Source organism: Alligator mississippiensis, chromosome 4 (genome assembly GCF_030867095.1).
Source record: "Alligator mississippiensis isolate rAllMis1 chromosome 4, rAllMis1, whole genome shotgun sequence".
NCBI lineage: Eukaryota > Metazoa > Chordata > Crocodylia > Alligatoridae > Alligator > Alligator mississippiensis.
Genome location: NC_081827.1, coordinates 232305738 through 232327309, shown reverse-complemented (window position 1 = coordinate 232327309; position 21572 = coordinate 232305738). Strand labels below are relative to the sequence as shown.

General features: G+C 40.8%; 1 protein-coding gene across 1 annotated transcript in view; it reads left to right on the top strand.

The window, feature by feature from the left end:
• ARHGAP15 (Rho GTPase activating protein 15) overlaps positions 1-21572 on the top strand; it is a 503050-nt gene that overhangs the window by 456377 nt on the left and 25101 nt on the right. Inside the window, exon 13 of the mRNA XM_006266996.4 lies at positions 6591-6696. Within this exon, the coding sequence (XP_006267058.1) occupies positions 6591-6696 (106 nt within the window). The remainder of the gene's footprint in view (positions 1-6590; positions 6697-21572) is intronic.

Genomic DNA, 21572 nt, shown 5'->3' with positions numbered 1-21572 from the left:
AGCTATTTTTATTCCCCTGGAAGGAAGTGCGGGTTAAGTATTGTAGCACAGAGTCTCTGCTGGCTTTAACTGCTGTTAGGGAGGTGTGTGATGGCCTCGAGTTGTGCATTTGCAGAGAAAATATCACACCATCCAGATGCTCAAGTCTGCTCTTTCTGTGCAGAAAAGCATGTACAAAGCTGAAACTGAATATGACATCTACCAGAAAGAGCTCAGCAATTTTTTTTCCCATACTTAAATGGAAGTTAGTCATGAAGACCAGTCATCTCTATTGGGATCATTCTTTTAACTGTTTGCTATTAAAGTTCTAAGTCTAATTAATCCTTAGAATTGACTAACAAAGAACACCGGTCTTTTACAATGCCTAGCTGGCTACACGCACACTGGGCATGCAGTACCTAAGTCAAATGCTGCTTTGTTATAATTAGGGCAGCAAATTTTGTTTTCTGTTTGGTCTTGCTGTTACATATTGCATGTAATGTATGGCACTGTTAAGGGAAAAAAATTGGAGTCAAAGTGACTGGAAAGTTAGGTCTGCTCTGTAGCACTGTGAGATTGTTGACATCTGCCGAGGTTGGAGAGCTCAGTAAGCAGGAAATGGGGTGTCACTCTGAGTGGTAGTTTACCATTATCCTGGCATCCTAATGAAGTGTCTGCAGTGCACAGAGCTTCTGGATGGCATCTTAACGCACGGCTAAGCAAAAGCACTTCTCTCCTTGTCACTGTCATCCATCTGCCTGCACCCTACTGTAGCCAATGGGATGGAACCATGCTACAATGTGCTATAAGCCATTTAGAGTTGCACATTGCATAATCAGTCCCATCAAATATGTAAAAAATGACTATTATTGGTTATTTCACACGAACTCTGGCACCTGGAGTTTGATACATTAAAGTTTAACTTTTGTAAGTGCTATTTTCCCATTAATTCCACATATATTTTTGTTAAATGGGATGGAGTTGCAAACTCATTGTCTTAAGTCTTGCTAATGGATTGCAAAAAGTTGTATGAATATTCATTGAAAACTCTCCTCTATATCACATTTGGTAGATTTGTCAATTGGCTATATAAAAAGGTTTCATGTAATTCTCATTTTCTTTTTGCAACATCTATTTTTCAGGCATGAATAAAAAGTAAATCAATTCAGATTACAAATTGGTTATTGTCCTTATAGCAAACATTAGTTAGTCTGAACACTACTTATGGATTTTCTTTAAACGTAGTAGTATTTCATAATATTTGTATGCAATAAGATTGGCATTGTCTGTTGCAGACGATCAAGACAAAGAGTTTTATGTTTCATAAGTTGAGGTTACAATTAGGCTTGTTTTTCTCAGTGATATTAAAACAATCATATAGAGCTAAGGGATTTTTTAATCATTGAAATCCGTATGTTGAGCCAAACTGGACTTGGTGTCCAGAGGTACTAAATAATAAAATCTACTACATTATAGTAGAAATTGTGGGCATTCAGTACCTCTGAAGAAGCAAGAGCAGTATGCATTCTGTTTTAAGGAAGTTTTCACATCATGATACCACTGAAGCAATTGATAGTATCTGGGGTGAAATTTTAGCTCTTGGACTAGGGGGAGAGCTTCTAAAATGGGCAGGGGCAAAACAAATTGGCTAAATTGGGTGTTTTATTTACATAAACAAGAGGGCATAACATAATTTAGTTGCATCAGGAATTTTTCACAGACATTAAAACTATAGCAAACATAACAGCAGGGATGCTTGCACAGCAGCACAGTGGGGAAGCTCACAGAGCGTCTGCCCACACTATGGCTGGCTGTAGCCAGCACCATAAGTCTCGCAGTTTCATTAGCACTCAGAAATCCACCTAAACCTCTCAGTTCTCTTTAAAAGGAAACACATAAACAAACAAAACACCACACAAAAAAGCCCTCTAACAGTTGACTCTATCATGAATTGTGGAAAATACTCTTGGGACATAGAATCTGCTGTTGCAACAGTGTGTGATGTTTTGAACACAGAATAAAGCTTACATAGAAGTGGTGAGAAGAGCAATATAACCAAACCAGGAAGAAAACCATTTTTTTTTTAAATCTTGGAGTAGGTGACAGCTCAATAAGTCAATATAATATGCAGAATCATATAGCATAGTTTAATTTCTTTTTTTTTCCAGCAACACAACACTTAGCAGAAGAAAAAAAAAAAAGAGACCAATGGCTTGAGATAAAATTAAGCATTAATGTGAGCCATAACTGCCAGTTTAACATTAAACATGCACAAGTAACTGAAACTCCGGTAAAGGGAAATGGGTACTGTAGTAAAACTAGACAAAGTCAGTCAGGCATGAATAATGCAGCAGGTCTGAGGAGGGTCAAAGGTCAGACTCCAGTACCTTGCAAAATAATGAACGCATGTCAGGTTAGAGACATACATCCCTTCCTAGCAAATGTAAGTTATTGGAGATAAACCTTGAGCTTCCTGTTCTAAAACAAAGTGGCTCATTATAAACATCTCCGTCCATTTAAAATTAATGATTAAAAGAAAGATTCAGTGGGCTTTATTCAAGTATTCTGTATGGACACGAGAGCTAAAGGTTGCTTTCTTCATTCATTTTCACCCAACCACTGTTAACGTTACAGATGCCTCATGTTTTCTAATATGTTTCAATGTTTATCCAAAGCTCATATACAAAAAAAAGTATATAATATTAAATGCTTTTAGCTTTTTTATTCATTTTTCACTATAAACAAGAGCTTATTGCTACAGTCTTGCTCTATTACCCTATATTTAAATACCATAACCCACATTCTAAATATATGTATTATCAAAATATTACATGAAGTACCAGCTGCAGTACTTGAAACTCTCTCAACTTGCTTCAGTTGTTACGTATTCCTTCCTTATTTCTCCCAAAATGCAAGGACTAAAATATCCTCTCCCTTTTTCTTAGCTATGTGGGTTTGCTGATTAATTTATTCCTAGTGAATCAATTTAGACAAAAGAATATCTAAATTTCCAAGGATTTTTATTCATTCTTGTGATTAACAAGGATCCTTTTCTTATTTTAAAATATTACAATTAATCTATTTCATTTTCTGGACTTAGCTTTAGAGTTTACAAAGAGTACAATACAGACAAAATGTGTTCCTTTCCTTTACACTGTATATTAATGGACTTCATTAGGAAACACATAGTTGGTGATACTTCCTCAATGACTCTTTACACAAATCTTCCAGTGAGAATTACCTCCCCCTTCTCTTTAACTTGATAAAGAGGCATCCATGAAAAATCTTCCCATTCAGGCAACTGGAGGAAGAATACCCAATGTCTTTAAAAGTGGAATTCAAGGAACTGAGGAAAAAAGAGAACATAGATATTTCAAATCATGTATAAGAACTTGTATCTGATCCACTGTTAAATATTCTATGGAAAGGATAAAGAGCAGAAGACAAGCCTGGCCACTAGGATAGGAGCCGAACAAGCCTTAAAAAAAGAAACAGTTTATCAACTTCAGTTTGTAAAGTGGAAGAACACTTTCTGTTGAACCATTCTAAAGTAAAATATTTCAAGCATATGCAGCATTTAAAAAAAAACAATATCAAGCCTTTTAATGAAAGAGAACCCAATATTTTCATGGAACTATAAAAGGGAGAGAGAATAAGCGTTATGGCAAAAAGCCTAGGCTCAGCAGCTTTGTGTGGGAAATGGTGAAATGTGACTGTGATTTATAATGAGAAAAGGTATCTACAACATACAATTTTCTACCTAGCTGCAAATAATAATTCATAGTGATGTCCCTTCCAGATAAAATACCTTTGCAATGTAGGACTCATGTGGTAAAATGATCATGATAAATGTCAGACCAGCGCAGGTAACGGCTTTACAAACCATTAAGATTAGCTGGCTCTTTTTTTTTCGATGATAACAGTAACCATGCTGTGACTCTATGTGGTAATAATATCTCAGTACTGATAAATGCCAGAGCTAGGCAGAGGTGTTTATCATTCCCAGTTCAGAAATGCTGACTAAAGTTACCACATGTTGCCTGTTTTTCTTCTTTTACAATAGGCTAACAATTAACAAACAGGCTGATTCATAAAATAATTTTATGCACAATTTCTTCTAGGATTGTTCTGTGTTAGCCTTCGGTTAACTATATCTTGTCCTGCAAGCCATTGGCCACATCTGTGATTAGCTACTTAGTAAAGGAGACAGAATCTACCTTAATAAAGAGAGGATGCAAGATTTTCAAAATGAATTTGGTAACTTGTATTATTTTCTTGCATTTCAATGGCTATGTGTCTTATATATTGTATCCTTATGGAAATCATGTCCATGATCTCTGAAATGCAGCCACTTCTGGGGTAGAAGGTGGACGCCATGCTGATATCCATGCAAATCAATGTAGGGGAGAGGAACTTTCTCAGCCAATACCAGTGACCACTAAGTGATTACTATATGGCATTCCCCCTGAAGTAGTCTGAACTTGATAATGGCAAGTACTGACAGTCAGATTCTGTTCCAGCTATTAAGTTCATAAGTGGACTTAGGCACCAAAGTATGATCCTGTTCCATTGTGATTACATCCCTGAAAGACTGTTAATAAAAGAAAGGTGAGGCCCTCTTCTTCTCACTGCTTTTTTGTTCTAAAACTTAAGGCTAAGATAGCAGTCTGTTATGAAAGTAGTGGATTTTTAGGGACTTGAACAGGATGGCACAGAATCACATTTAGGCACGTAAGACCACTTAGACACCCAACTGCTGGAATAAGGATCTTGTCTTGTGGCTTCACTTTTTTCTTTCCTTTGCTGTTGATTTTTTTCTCAACCTGAGCTAAGTGGGTACAGCTCTCAAGACCGATGAACTCTTGCATAAAATTGAAAATCCTGCTGAGTGATATCACCTGAAAATAACCCTGTTATAATTTTATACCATTTCAATTAGTTGCCTCAATCATAGGGTGTTCATGTGACAAAATGAGCACCACTACTGGCACCTATGTAAGCACTCTTAGCAGAGGCCAAAGACTGTCTGGGCTTTGCAGCTATATAATATAAGGTGCTGCACAGTTAGGGTCCTACAAATCATAGTCAAAATTCAGGGACAGTACAATATAGAATATCATTCTTCTGTCCCCCACACTTATATCTGTTCTCTGAATAGCTTTATTCTTTAAGATTATCATTCATCAAGATTGTCAATCTCAAAACTTTCCCTGGACCTAAATTCATGTGAAATATTTTCACAAGGAATAAAAGACTGTGTGTGATTGATTAATCTGAGTCCTAGGCTTTTCTAAATATATGTAACAAATATTAATAGAAAAGGGAGATAGGGATTCATGTTGAGTAAAGACTAAAGCTTCCTTTGAACAAGATTTACAATTAAACTCAGTGTAAATGATGAAATGTGTGTTTGATATAAATTGCTTCTATAAGACCTCTAGTAGAGTCTGTGTCATCTTATATGTGTGCAGCACCTAACACAGTTGGAACTCAGTCTTGAGTGAGGTCTCTGGGAGCTATAGCAATATGAATATTGAATATTAAAATATACTAAGAACGATAGGTGATAATTAAATCATAGATGATAAAATCAGAAAAGAATTCTCAGGTTATCTAGGGTGTATAACCTGCAAGATGTCTTCTCTAAATCAGACCTACTGGGACTTTATCTAATCTGTTACTACATGAAAGCCATTTTTATATGTGTGTGTGTGTGTGTGTGTATCTCTTTGCTTAATAGGTAACATCTCATACAAATAAATGCAAAAATCACAGTCATAAGCAATATTACAAACTCGATGCCTCTGCAACTATGAATAATTTAAAAATTATAAGATTTATCCTTACCAAGGCAACAGTAACATTCTTGTCATACTATCAAATAGATTTCTCAGGACAAAAGAGGCCTTGGTCCCTCATTCTTTTGTTACTTGTATATTTGCAACATGAATTGTTCACACAAAAAGTTAGTTAAATGCTAGGATAGGTACAACTGATACTAGGCAATGGATTAAAAATGGAATTGTTTGCAGCAAAGAGCAGATTGCTAGAAGAAAAAATATTGAATTAACATATATAGCTTTATGGACTGCAAGCATGACATAGAGATACCAGGGCATAAGAGAAGCATCACAGCTGCTGGGGTTACACAAGGGGAAAAAAACATACAGAGGTAGTAAAGACTATGGGATATCTTGATTTAAGGTAGTGTCCATGACAGATTTGGATTGCTGATGCAGTGAAGTTCCAAAGTGAAATACCACTTTCTAAGAGGGCCATGTACTTTTTAAAGGTATGTGAGCTCTGTCATGTTTGTATTTGTGTTAATCTAGTAGTCCAGAGGATAGGATAAAAAGTCGATTATCTGGACCAGAAGATGCCTGCTAAACCCTTAGAAAGATCTTGCAATCCCTTTCAAACTATTATATAGACTGTCCATGAATATGGCAGAAGGTGAGAGATGTTCTAATATAGGTACATTGTAACCACATTTTAACCATAGCATCTAAATTAAGCTCTTGATGCTCTGATATTTGATATAACATTAGGCAAGTGATATCCTGAAGTGAACTCAAGTCTTACAACTTTTTTCTATTTCTGTTTTCCTTCAGAAAACCAAAACAACACCATTCGTGTTAAAGCCATAAAGGGTCTTGTAAAGAAACTCCCTAAACCAAACCATGACACAATGAAGATCCTCTTTGAACATCTGAACAAGTAAGTTAAACTAAGGTACTAATGGATTCGGAATTTTAAGGGGACTTAAAAGGTTGCCAAAATCCTTTAGGAATTCTTACCTAAAATAAAGTATAATTAGAGGGTTTTTCTGTTTGGTTGGTATTTTTTTCAGAATTAAGTATCATTTTCAAATAGTTACATACCTCCCATTCCTGATAAGATCTGTACTGTTCTATTCCAAAATTCATCTCTGCTTATTAGCAAATGTAAAACGTAGTAACATTGTACAAGTAGGATTAGGCAGTCTGGATTACTATTTGTCAGGTTCTTAAATACTGCAAATTATGCTATAATATAACGCAGAGCAGTCCAGCATGTGTACAGGCATTCAACTTTGAATCACTCCAAGATCCTAGATCAGTATATTTCCCCCTCCCCCACCTTAACCCACTGTGTTGTTTCTTTTTTGAGCTAAGAACACTGTAAGGGATGTAACCAACATGATTCTGTTCATATAAATGAGCCTTCACCTTGTATAAGTCATATGTAGTTTATGGAAGAGTAGATTGGAAGCTTATTGTAAAATTCAGTGCTGTGCAGTGCCTGCCCAAGTTTTTAGGAAAGGCTAAATGCATTTCTGTTCTAGAAAAAATGCTTATAAACTGGTATGTGGAAAAAAATCTTGTCTGTAAAAAAAGGCACTGTAGGGTTTCTTGTTTTTTATCTCTTGGTTTTTTGCTTATCCATCAGGTTCAGCTGACAAAAAATAATTAATTGAGCCCTGCAAAATCAAGCTAAGATCTGATGTTAGAATTATATTTTGTTTCATGGCATCAGTGGGTACATCTACATGTGCCATTAATGAGCAGCAATAAACTGCGGAGCTTATTGCTCCACAGTTTACTGTTCCCAGGAAGTTCCCGAGCGTGCAGCTTACACACGCACTCAGACTGCAGCACACTGAGCTGGATCGCAGCAGCCCTGGCTGGCAGGAGGCCAATGGGTCAGCCTGCCAGCCCAGGGCTGCTCCGACCAGGGTTAATGTGCTGTGGTACAAGGGTGCTTCAACGCGGAGTTAGTTGGCAGGCAGCCCGCAAACTGAAACGTCCTTATGTCCCATCGAGCCAGCTCAGAGTCTGAACTGAGCACACATGTGCTGCTGCGCCCAAAAAAGCTTCTCAAAAGGGTAGGACTTTTATTTAAATATAAATCCTACACTGCTGCGCAGTTTATTATTTGTGTGTGCCCTAATAGGAGCGAACATGTAGATGCTGAGACATTTACTGTGCAGTTAATTAGTCAACTGTGCAGTAAATGTCTTGTGTAGATGTGTCCAGGGATAATAAAGCTTCTTTTAGGCCAAATGATTTCTTCCATAACATACCTGTAGTTGCATTATATTCAGTGAGATAAGGCAAGTAAAACAGATTACAAAATAGATTATAATCCAGTTTCAATCTTCTAGCTACACTGGTTCTTCAGAGCTCACGAAAGTCAGTAATGGGGCAGGAAGACCAGTGGATTATGAAAGTGCCATTTTCCTAAATAAAGTTTTAGAGCAAGTCTGAATTTAACATAAGGCTTATCATAGCACCACAGAAAATTAGGGTTGGAAGGGACCCTGAGGAGATCATCTAATCCAACCCCTTGTTCAAAGCAGGACCATCCCCAATTTATGTATGGCTTAAATGGTATAGAAGGTCTTAGTTGACCAATGTTAAAAATAATTAAACCACAACAGATCAAACCCAGATTTTAATGAATGGTGCTTTTATACTGGCACTTTCTGCTGAACTGTTTAGGTCTGAACATGCAATATGTGTAGGTCCTTTATCTGTCCAGCTACCAAATGAACGCTAAATTGAAAAAGGAAGTCCATATATTTGTGTGATGGTCCTACTTAATGAAGCATGACAAGGTTTGAACAAATTTGTAAAAAGATTCAAGAAATTAATTTAGCCTCATGGAAAAAACATTTCCTTCTTGTTCATTTAATGCACCCTCTCTGTATGTGCTGTCCTTCAGTGGGCGGTCTTCAAAAAGGATAAGAATGATATAGCTGTTAACTGAGAGTTATTAGAAAAACTATCTGCTAAGAAAGAACTTTAGTTCAAGAAGCTGAGGTCTGTGTTTCTATGGCTGAAGAAATATTATTCCCAGAAGCCCAGGTGTGCTATGGGTATGTCTATATAAGAAAACATTCATCTTGTAGCACTGTCCCCATTCAGAAGAAATCAGTGCTACTCCTGATCCTAGCAAACAATTGTAACAGATAGACATGGTGGCTGTTTGCAAGTGGAATGCTGCTATCATAGCTCATGCACTGGACTGACTCATGAGACCTGGGTTCAGTTTTTGGGTAAATCATTTAATCTCTCTGGGCCTTGGGTCCTCCTCTATGAACTGTGATAAGACTTTCTTTGTGTGTCTTGTCTCTTTAGACTGGAATCTTTGCAGGGCAGGAACTGTCTCCTGAGTGTATAAAGAGTACCTGGCACAGCTGGGTCCACATAGAGGCTTTTGGACATAACTGCAGTACAAACAATTAAATAATGGTACATTATTAGTTGCCATCTTTACAATGCATGTATTTATAGCAACTCCACATGTGAAGGAGGGGCATATGTATCATTTAAATCAGGAGTGGGCAAAATATAGCCTGCAGGCTGGATCTGGCCTGCCAGGCCACTCTATCCAGTCTATGGGACCACCAAAAAAATTTAGAAAATATTTATCCTCTCCTGGCTGCATGTCAAAGACAACAGAAACCAGGGGCAGTAGGACCCAGGGGGAGCATGTAACAGGAGGCAGGACCCCAGCCCTGTCCCACCCCAAGTCATTTCCCTGCCTTCCTGCCCTGGCATTGCTCCAGCACCACATGGCTCCTGGGTGCATCGCTGGACTGGGAGCATGGGGCTACCCTGGTACCCTGGTGTGTGTGTGTGTGTGTGTGTGTGTGTGTGTGTGTGTGTGTGTGTGTGTGTAAGGAGGAACTCTGTGTGAGTAGGGAGGGACTCTGTGTGTGTCTATGTGTGTGTGTAGGGAGGGACTGTGGGTGTGTGAGTGAGTAGGGAGGGACTCTGTGGGTGTGTCTTTGGGGAGGGACTCTGTGTATGTGTGTAGGGAGGAACTGTGGGTGTGTGTATAGGGAGGGACTCTGTGTGTGTGTGTGTGTGTTCATAGGGTGAGTCCCACATGCACATCCCACCATACATATACACCTACACCCCCCCTCGCACTGCTATACATGCAGACCCCCCACACCCACAGCCCCTCACACACCTTAGCGACCTTCCCCTCCACATTCCCCCCACAAACCAAATACCCACCCACACCCCACATATCCACACACATCCACATGCTCCTTCACCTCACACCCACACCTTATCCACCCCCCACAGACACACCCACACCCAATATACCCACACACCCACAACCCCCCAACCTATACCCATCCCCCAAAAATAGACAAGAATAAGACTTCATTTTAAGCTATTATAAACAATCACCTCTATGTACACTACACAAACACATGTAAACTAGGACAAAAATATTTTTTGAAATCAAATTAATGAATGTTTTAGATGTTCACTTTTTACACTTCTTAGAATATTATTTGGTATTTTTCTGGTTCCGAGATGGCAAAACCCCTTGCTGAACGGAGTACCTCTGGGGACAAGGGGAGGGACTTCTGGTGGCAAAGGTCAGGAGTTAGGGGGTGGGACATCCAGTCCCAAGATGGCGAACAGGGGGCAGGGCACCTGTCAAGGGCCAGAGCTACCCATGTGGCCCTCGGTAGCTTGCCAAAACTCAGTAAGCGGCCCTGCGCCTGAAATAATTGCCCGCCCCGATCTAAATAAATGTATTTTCTTATTCAACAAAATATAAGCATAAGTATATGCTTTTCCAAATATCACTGTAGGAAAACTCAGGAAATTAGTAAATGTGCTTGTGTAAAACAGTTATACACCAGCAGCACAAGGGAGCAAGAGATGATATATGGCCATTTCAAGTGTGAGTAGTATGGAAGCAATATTCTCATTCCACATGTAGAAAGTCAGTATGGGATATTGTATGCACACATTCTAAAAGGAGGAAGGAACTGTTTTATGAGCCTTTGCATCAAAATACAGAAGCTGGACATAAATGTCGTACTGGAATCATTAAAAAAATGAGGCGGAAGGAAAAGTGTCTGTATCCTCTTAAACCAGGGGCTGTTGGTGAGCTAGAAAGAGTCCATTCTGTGATACTCAGAAGCCTAAAAGACTAAGACAAATAAAGGAGCATGTACAGAACTCTTTATTAACAGGGTATTTACACCTTATAATTGTAAACATTTTGTACTTTTTTGAACGTTATTAATCCTATTTCAAATAAGGTGTGATTGTATCTCCTTCAAATATGGGTTATCAAAAGATATCACACACAAAAAAAACTAATTATGATATGACCTAGGAGTCACTTCCTGTATGATGACCCAAATTACCGTCCTTAATCAGAGCTATAAGTGGAATCTGATCATGTGCAAGCAGTTAGCTGTTTTGTTTCTAGCTTGAAAATGGAAACGGAAAGAAAAAGAATGGCCATACTCTCATGGGATCCTGACCCAGCATAAGAACTCTAACACTGCTTTTCAACAAAACCTGGTGACATGGCTGTTGTCTTCTTCTGTTGCCTTAGCTATGCCCACTGTACTCCTCAGATCTCTTCACTATACTGGGGTGGTTGCAGGTTGAGTCCCCAGATCACCATTGTGAGAATGGTTTGGTAATGTCCACACTATCAGTGTAGGTGGCACACCTAGGTGAGGCACAGACATTAAAAAAGCCTGAGGTGGAGCCAATCTAAGTTCTGCAGTTTTCTGTAAGTGGTGTAGTTTATATTGGTAGCAAACAGAACAGACATTTGCCCTCTGGTGGGCAGGGTGTATCTTAGCTCAGGTTCTGCCATTTTTTAACCAGTCTGTGTGTGCTGAACTTCTGTTCTGCTACAGGTGTAGACCAGTTTTGTGTGTCGAACTTCTGTTCCATTACAGATATAGACCAGTTTTTGATCGCTTATGTCAGTAGAAGTGGAACGTCTGTAGCTGTCTCTACTGAGCATGTGTGCTTACATTCTTGCTGTTCAGAAGTTATGCATCTTTCCCCTGTACATGCACCATCTTCTTTGCTGCAATTTTGTTAAACATCTGTAGGGGAACTTTTGATAAATAGCTATCCTAGCATGTAATCAAAGTCTGTAGAGACTAAAGAGGAAGATTGTTTGCTTGGAATTTCAATAAATGCACATTTGAAAGCCTTGTTAGAATGCATTCCCTATACTCGGGAAATAATTCCGCTTTAATTTAAGCCCATGCAACCCCATTGACGTAAATGAATTACACAGAAGAAGAACTGGGTGCTTCATGTTTTCAATGGCTCTTCTGAAAAACTAAAGTCAATAAGCCAGCTTCTACACTGACTCACATGCCATTCAGCTCATGTAAAACCAATGGAGTTGCACAAGGTGAGTCATGATAGAACTTTGTCTGGAATACAAGAATAGTGTTGAAAATGTACTTTTGAATTTACCTAGCTTAATTTGAGTCAAAACACATAATTTTGGACATTTGAATTGAGGCTCAAAGTTACATCGTTCCAGGGCAGGATTATCTCTGATCCATGCTACCCGCTTCCTGTTACTTTAGGCTACACCTTAGTATAAACACCTCACCTGCCCCCCTCCCCAGCACCCCAGATCCCTATTCAATGTCATCCCGTCCCCCCTTCTTCCTTTACTTACATGGCTGCTCTTGCTGCCTGTCCCAGGAGAGCAGGCAATGAAGGATTAACTTGCCTGCCCAGCCACTGCCTCAGCGCTGCTCTCTGGGCAGGTTCAGCACAGAGAAGAACAGCAGCCTAGTGACCCTAGGCTAACCCTTCTCTGCCTGCCCCCCCTCGGACAGATACAAAGGCAGTCACAAGTAAGTGAGTGGAGTGGAGTGGAGTGGAGTGGAGTGGAGGAGTCCTGGGGGTGGAGGGAGAGCCTCAGCGATGGGGCAGGGGAAACTGGGGGAGCCTCAGGAGGGGCAGGGGCAGGGGCAGGGGAGAAGCCTGGAATGGGAGGAGGGATTCTTAACTTTCAGTCCTCCAGGCCCGTGCTGGCCTGAAGTGTGACTGTTTCAAACCTGAGCTGGCACTAGCACTGATCAACATTTGTATGGCTTGCAGTATAAGGTAGAAAAAGGCCCTTAGTGCTAGCTTGAGTTCAGAGCAGTCATATGTTCAGGCCAGTAAGGGCCTGGAGGACTGACACAATTTCCTCCCCACCTCCTATTTCTGTCTTTCTCTCTGTCCTCTACCCACCAGGGCTCCCCCTGCTTACTAGTGGCTGCCTATACTATCTGTCCCAGGGGAGCAGGCAGGGAAGGGTTAAACATTCCCTGCCTGCTCCCCTGGGACAGACAGCATGGGCAGCTACAAGTTGTTGACGCTGGATTTGGACCCAGCACCTATACCTTTGTTCCAGGTGGGCACAACCCTCAGACCGACCACAACACCTGCCAGTCAATAATAGGTGAATTTATTGATACAGAGTGATAACAAAAAAGCAACAATACAAACAATCAAACAAATCTATATCTGCCAACCCTAGGGCTGTCATCAGTGTCAAAGTACATCTGGTCAGGATGCAGGCTGCACTCTGAGACTCTCTCTCTTAGGTGTCAGCAATCTGGAGGCGGGATGCCGAGGCCCACATCCCCCTTCCTGTGGGGTGCATGAGATGGGCTACTGGTATGTCTTTGGTCCATGGTGGCCTTGGGGACCCTTTCCAGGGGACAGGGATGGGGATCCCTCTCAGGGAGCAAAATGGGGAGGGATCGGACAACGGGAGGGACAGACAAGACAAAGGGAGGACCCTTTTGTTAATCTCAAGTCTCTGCTTTTTTCTTCTCCTTCCCTCTTGATGACTTTTCATTAGTGGCTATCTCTGGTTGGTTGTCTTTCTGTGGTCACACATCCACGTAGCCTTCCGGGTCATGTCCTAATTTGGTCTGTTCCCCCCGAACAGGACCTAGGCCCCACTGCTCTCTGAGGCCTTGTAGCTAGTGTCACTTATCTCGTGTTATGGGACAGTATGGTATATTCTTCCTTTGGTTCCCAGGCTGTTTCCTAGACTATGTGTCCTTGTTGTGTTAGACAACGTGTCTGCCTTGAAGGCTGTGATCTCATGTTATGGCATGCCCCGCCTTCAATTCTCAGGCTATGTCCTTATTGTGGCCTTATTGTGCTAGACAGCCCGTCTACTTCCAGGACCATGAGAAGCTTTTTGTGTGTCTCCCAAGATCTTCAGAAATCCATTTAACCCCTGCTTCCTATCTTGACCCCTTACAATGCATATATCTATACCGATAAGCCGATTCCTAAAAAACAGGCCTTTAAATACTGTTTCTAAGCCAACACAAGTAAGCATGGGAGGAGTGGGGGGCAGTGAGCAGGATTCTAGGGTGCTGGGGATGGTGGTGGGGAGTGGGCCCCATCCAGGACAGTGGAGAAGGGGGTAGGTAGGGTGTTTACACTGAGGTGTATTGTAGCATGGCTATACCTTAGTGATCAGAGATAATCCTGCCCTGGAGTGCATAACTTTGAGTCGCATAAACAGTGCTTAAAACAAGTTTCAGGTGTTAATGTGTGCACAATCCAGGGGTTAAAAACTCCAGGAGCCACCCAAAATTACTGTGTAACAAGTCCCTAACTAGCATCATACCCAGCCACCTTTAACTCATCAGCCCAAGTAACAGGTACCTATTAGAAGCTGGAAGCAGCCTTCAGATCAAGTCTGAATGAAGGCTGACCTCACGCTTCTGAACTTGTAGTGAGGCACCTTAATTCTCTTGCCACTGCACCTCTTGCTGGGGACAGTTCTTTGCCTTATCCAGTAGCATCATGATAACAGGAAGCTTTCACAGTAGCTTTACTCCATAGCTTTCTGGTTATGAAGATTTGGATTCAGACCAGATATAAGATCACATGTGAAATGAACTCGAGGAGAAGGATTCCCATCTGGAGACCCAAATGGAATATTTGACAAAACCAGTCACTGCCGTGCAAGAGCAGTTCTGTGCTGTACTTGCAGAGCAGAGCAGAATGAACAGTGGGGTATTGACAGAGCTGAATTGGAAAATATGCGTAGCGTCTGCTTGCATTGTACCCAGCACCAGCCGGGCTCATCTCACAGAGCATCCACAAGATTCAAATAGCTCTGCGTTCCCCCATGTAGAGTGGGGGAGCGTTAAAGAAGCTCACACCCTTTAAAAAAACCCCAGCTTATATTGGTGAATATATTGTATAATCAGTATAATTTATTAAGTCCGGAGTCTGGGCTTTGGCAAAAGTCATTTAGGCAAGAGTGCCTCTGGATTACAGTACAAACAGGGCACCTGGATTTTAGGCCACTTGTTGCTTTGAGCAGCTTGCAGTTGAAGAGCAAAACCATGGGTTTCCCATTGATTTTTGCATGAAATTTGTTCAGCTGTTCATAGAAAATATAAGGTAAGAGGCAAAATTCAGGGCTAGATAGGAAAATCGTGTGGCATTTCTCATATGGCAGTTTAATGCCACAACAAATGTTTTATTAGAATTGGTAACAGAAATAGTTGAGTGATACAGAGCTGCTGTTTTTCCTTTTATTAAAATATTTTTCATCTGTGTCAAACAACTGGCCAATTTCTACCATACTTAATGCAGCAGAACTCCCATTGAAGTCAGTGGGGATTTTTCCCAATTAAAGAAAATGCAGAATATGGCTTGTTTTCTTGAACTAACATTTTCGTTTTGCCTCATCCCCTTTCACAGATTTGTTTATACTTTCATGAAAACCACAAGTGCTCAGTATTTCACCGTTTCTTGCTGTATATTTATGGAGGTGAATTTCTTTCCTGTACAGTAACTCCAGGCACCACTGAAGTCCTTTTATACTACATAGATCCTATTTTGAGAACTTAAAAAAGAAAGCAGAGTTGGATGAGCTTTGTATTACCCCTCTGCATAGGGGAAAACTTCACCCTTTTGAGGTCACCATCCTCAGTACTTAATGCACAGACTGAGAACTTTCATTTCAAGTGAAGAATAAATAGGACTTTCCATCCCAAAGTGCTTTACCAGCAACAGCAGTATGAGGCGGCACTTATAACCATGTTACACAAGTGGAAACTGAGGCACAACAAAGTTAAGTATCAAGTTCACGGCATAAATTAGTAGCAGAGTTAACAAACCTGGAGTTATCACACCGGGTGCTCTGCTGGAACCACTGGATTGTCATGCCTCCCAAATCTAATATAGACTAGCATAGAAGAACTAAAAGGATCAGATGATATATTAGAAATACAGTTCCTTGATTTTTTGTATTCATTTTTCTGTAAATGCATTAAATATATTATTTAACCTATGAAGTATATTTGGTAATAATTAAAAAAATGGGGTTGGACTTACTTTCCAAATCTCTCTCCCCTCTTCTTTAAATGGAGAGCACTGAACCCAGATGCCCAACTATGGAAGATATTCTTCCAGCAGCAGCATCTGGCTCTTTGGCAAGCACTTCAGGCAAGTTGTCTGGGGAGCTTTGCAGTGCCTCTTGGTTTATCACGTGGATCGGTTACTGTGGCCTATCTGGCTGCCTTACCCGGGTAGAAGCCAATTCCTTCTGATTCACCTTTGATGCTCAAATCCTAATTCATTCCATTTTTTTCTGTGCTTTAGGCCACTTACGCTTTGCTGTGCTACAAGCTTTCAGTTACAGTCTCTCTCTGCTTTTTGTCCTTTCAGTCAGAAAAGAAATCATCAGTGTTTCTTCCCCCCACCCCTATTATAATAATGAGTTCAATCAATTTCACTGCATACCACTCCTTCATCAAGTGTCCGTTGATCACAAGCAAAAGTAAATACCCAAGAACACTATATTCCAACACAAGTCACAAAATATCACAGACATTTTTGTATTACTGGCTTTAAAAAAATTGGCTCCTCACATGCTTATAGCACCATGAATAGAAGAGCATCCAATGATGCAGTGTGTGTCAGCTTTATTGCATTCCAAAGCATACGGGCTTTTGGAAGCTACATTCAATGAAATAGATTTATTTTTACCTATTAAAGGGGGAGGGGGTGTGTGGAAAAGAGCCATATATATGAAGAACCCAACAATAGCCCACGCAACAGGAAGCAATGACAAGGTGATGACAAGTCCAGCAGCAATACCCAGAGCACTGAGGATAAATCAGAAATTAAAGCTATTGTATGACAACTCGTAGTATTTAGCATGGGATGTCTGCAAAATTTACATTTTTTTTTTGTGGAGGAGGAGGAGGAGAAAAGAAGCAGCATGCACATGTGACTTGCATTTACTAAAATGTGTATCGCACCACCAGATCAGCAGGTTTTAGCAAGTTCAGCAATTGAATCTAAGCTCAGGAAAACTCTCCTTTACATGCCAGAAGAATGGAGTAAACTGTGCAAAATTTTCACACATGAATTCAAACAAATACATGCAGACACAGAGGTGCGCATGCACACACACTCGGCAGGTTAAACTAATTTGGCTGAGAGGTTCATTATGAAATTGAAGCACCATAAATTCCAGTGAAGTTCATCAGACCTCAGGGAAATTGCAGAGCCCTGAAACCCAAAGATAAATACAGGGATTTACAAGAAAGCACATAAGCACAAAAATACTCAAGTCTTTCTTAAATCAGGGGTTTGCTTAGGCTCAAGACTTAGGCACTTCTCTCAGTCTTGACCTTTAGGTTCAGGACAGCAACACTGGGAACAAGAATACTGTGATCAATGAATCAGTCCCACTTTGACTGAATGAAGCAAAGTGAGTAGATTATGAGTATTTGAACTAGATGAAATCTTTTTCACTTAAAGAAACATGACTAGACATGGGACCTACTTTTTCACCCTAGTGGAATCAAGCATTGTAAGTGTTAAATTAAGTCTGTGTTGCCATTTCTTTTGCATGAAAGGGATTAATTTAAATACATTTGTGCAGAATAATATAAATCATTTGTGTACAAGACACCCATGTGTGCAAAAGATTTAGAGGTAGACTCAAAGGGCGCATCCCCATGAGTGCACATGTGTGTTCCCCTGGGGAGAAATAGCTGTGCCGCTGCTACTTGTCCCCAGGCACAACCCTGCACATGCGCTGTGGCATGCAGAAATTGCCCCAGGTGGGGTAGGGGAGGCTGGAGCAAGCACCTGGGCTGGCCCCAGCAGCCTTACCTGGGGTTCTGGCAGCTTCCCGGAGCAGTAGGGTGGCAAGCCAGGCATGCAGGCTGGGTATAAACATTGCACTTAATGCACTTTAAGCTGGCAGAAAGTGCTTTACAGCCATAACAAAAACAGACAGTCACAGCACATAAGGTGTTTTAAAAATGACAGATCCTGCTCTAAGTTAACCTTAGATGGATGTGTACTAACCTAAAGTGCTTTCTGTTAGTGCACATTATTGAATGTCTGTGCCAGATCCCACCAAGCGTGATCGCTGCCGTCCCAGGATGCATTGCATAGGGCTGCACTCTAGCCTCAGGCAGAGCTCCTGTGCTCTGCTGGAGCAGCGGGCAAGCCCCGCTTCCTCGGCTGTCACTGACCTGGAGACCCAGGAGCCCTTCCCCTGCAGCAGCACGCTACTGCCTGGCCATGGCTGCTGCAGAGGAAGGGCTCTGGGGTCTCCCCACTGCAGCAGTGCTGGCTGAGCTACACCACACTGCAGCTGTCAAGAGGCTGGGGGAGGGAGGGAGACCCCCGTGCAGACCTAGTCTGGTCCCCCCAAACCCCAGTCAGCAAGTTGTGGGGGGGCCCTCACAGCGGGAAGTGGGGCTGCGGAAAGGGGCTGCTCTGGCAGCTCCTGAGAGGGGTGCAGGAGCACCTGCAGTGGCCAGTGCAGGCAGGCTGTGAGCCTCCTCACTGAATAGTGAACATCTCTTCCACTGGCACCCACTCTTACTTATACCACTTTGAATAAAGTGCAGGAAGTTAAGCATTTCCACGAGGGGCTTTTTGAACCTCTGTACTTAGCCACAATGAGTCAGGTGTTCACCAGTTCTCTTGATTTACTTGTGACTATTGTGTCCATGATCTTTCCATTTAATAAGAACCGTGCAAGACGTCTGCTTCTGGTTTGCACTTACACAAGCATTGGTGCGTGTATTTATGTGATTTCGCAATGCGTTAGCTTTGTTTCAAGTGTCTTTTTAACTCAAATATTTTGTTGATGAGAAAGTAGGATGCTCAGCACATTTCAGGAAGTAACTTTAGTATCTTGGAGAACAGGACTCCAACAAGCTGAAGTCTAGAATCAAGGAGCAAAATTGCAATGCTTTTCCATTTTTCTACCTCAAGATCCTGGATTTTCTCACAAGAGGTTGCAAAATAAATAATGGCCTTGATATTTCTTAAACTATTCATCGGGACTAAAAAGAAAAAAAAAAAAAGACTTGAATGCCAAAATGTCAGTGTTCCATGCAAAATAATTAATATAACACAATGGAAACTATTCTATCATCGATTGAAAGGGAATTTATGCAGGTAATGCATTAATGCTAGGGGGAGTTTGGCATGTAAATGCTGAACACTTTGATGGGAAAACAGAGCCTGGTTATTTGGTTTTTATTTTTTATATGTATGTACCATAAAATATGTGCTTGTCAGTGACAAATATATAAAAGCAAGAACAAATACCTGATCAACAAGGGCAATGGATAACTCTGCTTTGTAAGACTTTTGAAATTACACTAGATCAAATCATTTTTCACACATTGCAAAAGATGCAACAACCATTTCAATCATGCTAAGAGAAATCAATATATTTTTGCTTTCAGAAAACAGCATTTCACATTTCAGCATCTCCAGATTATCACTTTCATACATCTCTTTTTGTGGTCAAGTGCATGATTAGTACTTCTGACAGGATATTGGCCATTTTCTCATGAAGATCTACAAATTCTTATAAACAAATACCAGTTTGAAAAAACTAAGAGCAAATCTGTGGACTGGAATGCAACCTACTTGTAATAGGAACAAAAAGCTGGCAATGAAATATAAACCTAAAATCACAGCAGAATGACCTACTTTAAGGCATTTGCCAAAGAGACAGTGTTTTAGACAGCTCTTCTGAAGTAGCGTCTTTATGTCTATGCCATCTGCAGATTTATTATTGTGCCTGAAAAAAAACAACAACCCTGCAGTACGCCTGAACAAAACTAAGCTTCGTCTATAGGAAAGACTCTAGTATTGTGGGCACCACACCTACTGATGTGGTCCAAGTTTTTTCTTTAGAGGCACCTAATTAAGAAACCCTGACTCATTTACATGGATACGTTTGATCTAAATTACACTCCAAACCGCACCAAATTAAGAGCATCTGTGAATGTGAAATGTTTGTTCCCTGTGACTGGTAGAACAGGGCCAGCTCTGGACGGCACATGTTCAAGTGACGAAAAATATTTCAGATGTAATGTACTTCTGAGACCCGCTTTTCCACTAATAATTCACAATGAGTTAAACCAGTATCTCTGCTTCCATAATCATTTCAGGCTGTGAAAAAAGTGTCACTTTATTTTTAAAGCAAGGAAAGAGGTAGACGACCACCTACTTTGTTTGTTGTCACTGATAAAAGACCTTAGCACAGCCACTGGCAGAGAAGCAAATCTGAATAGTGTAAAGTGTTGTCAAATATGCCATATATCTTTGTAAGACAGTGAGAAGTCCTGAAATATGGATGAAAGGAAAACATCTTATCGATGACTGGCCACTGTCTATAGCAAAGGCCTCCTCTCCTTTGGTATAAGTTCTTCTCTTTGCTAACCAATAAGTTAATATTGTCTAAAGGGGATAGGTGAGGAAAAGGATGTCAACTTTATGAAATTCTGTAAGCTTAAAACTGAAGTCATCGGGTGAGTTTCTTGTGCATGGTGCAGCCATTTTATGTTGCTTTGCTGTCTTGAACATAAATATACATCTTGTGTGTCTGTCTCTGGGAGAGTCACCCCAACGCCAAGTGGGAGGCGGGCAGGGGGATCCTTCAGTAAAAAAAAACTTTTTACAGCACTTCTTTGTCCACTGGTGCAGAGGGACGGAGGTGTGGCTAGAGCAGATGAAACATCGGCACAAATTTCTGGTTCCCCTGGCTGTTGTTTTGACCCTTCAGGGCAGTTAGCATAAGCTCACACAGCCCTCATCTTGCTCTGACTTAAGCCAGGGAACCAGCTCGGCGCATAGTGACTCCAGGATCACAGGAGTGCAGATGCATGCTTTAAAATGGTTTTGCAATGCTCAGTCTCTGTTGTGCAGTTTGTCCCAACCTCAAGGTTTGGCCCAGAGTGTTTTGAACTGCAGGGTTTGAATGATGGCTTTGTGCATTTCAGTTAGCCTTTCCCCTTCTTTATTCCTTTACAAACAGCACAAGTTACATAATATCAGTGAAAATTTGTTTATGGGAACTATAATAGTCAGCGTTCTATGATTACATTCAAATGTAAACCCACATTCTGACATCTAAGGATCTTCTTGCTTTCTAGTATGTTATATATGATGAAGGTTTATGTTCCAGGCTTTAAGAAAAGGGGGAGGGGGAGACTTTATAAATAACATGACTCCTTTTGTCTGAAGAGATTTTAATACATTTGTCTGATCTACTGTTTTTGCAGTAGCTAGAATATAATTTGAATATATTAATATTTTCAGCAACTGTGCTCAGGGAACCCAGTGAATAACTTATGCATGGATACATAGATATACTTCAGACAGAGGTAATGTTTTTAGCCCTTATGGTGGTAATACTTAGAAACACACAATGAAAGAGCCTGTTCTTTCCTCCTCTTTGTTGTGGGTATGCATTGTGATGGTATGGAGCCAGTGTTCTTTCTGTTGTCTACA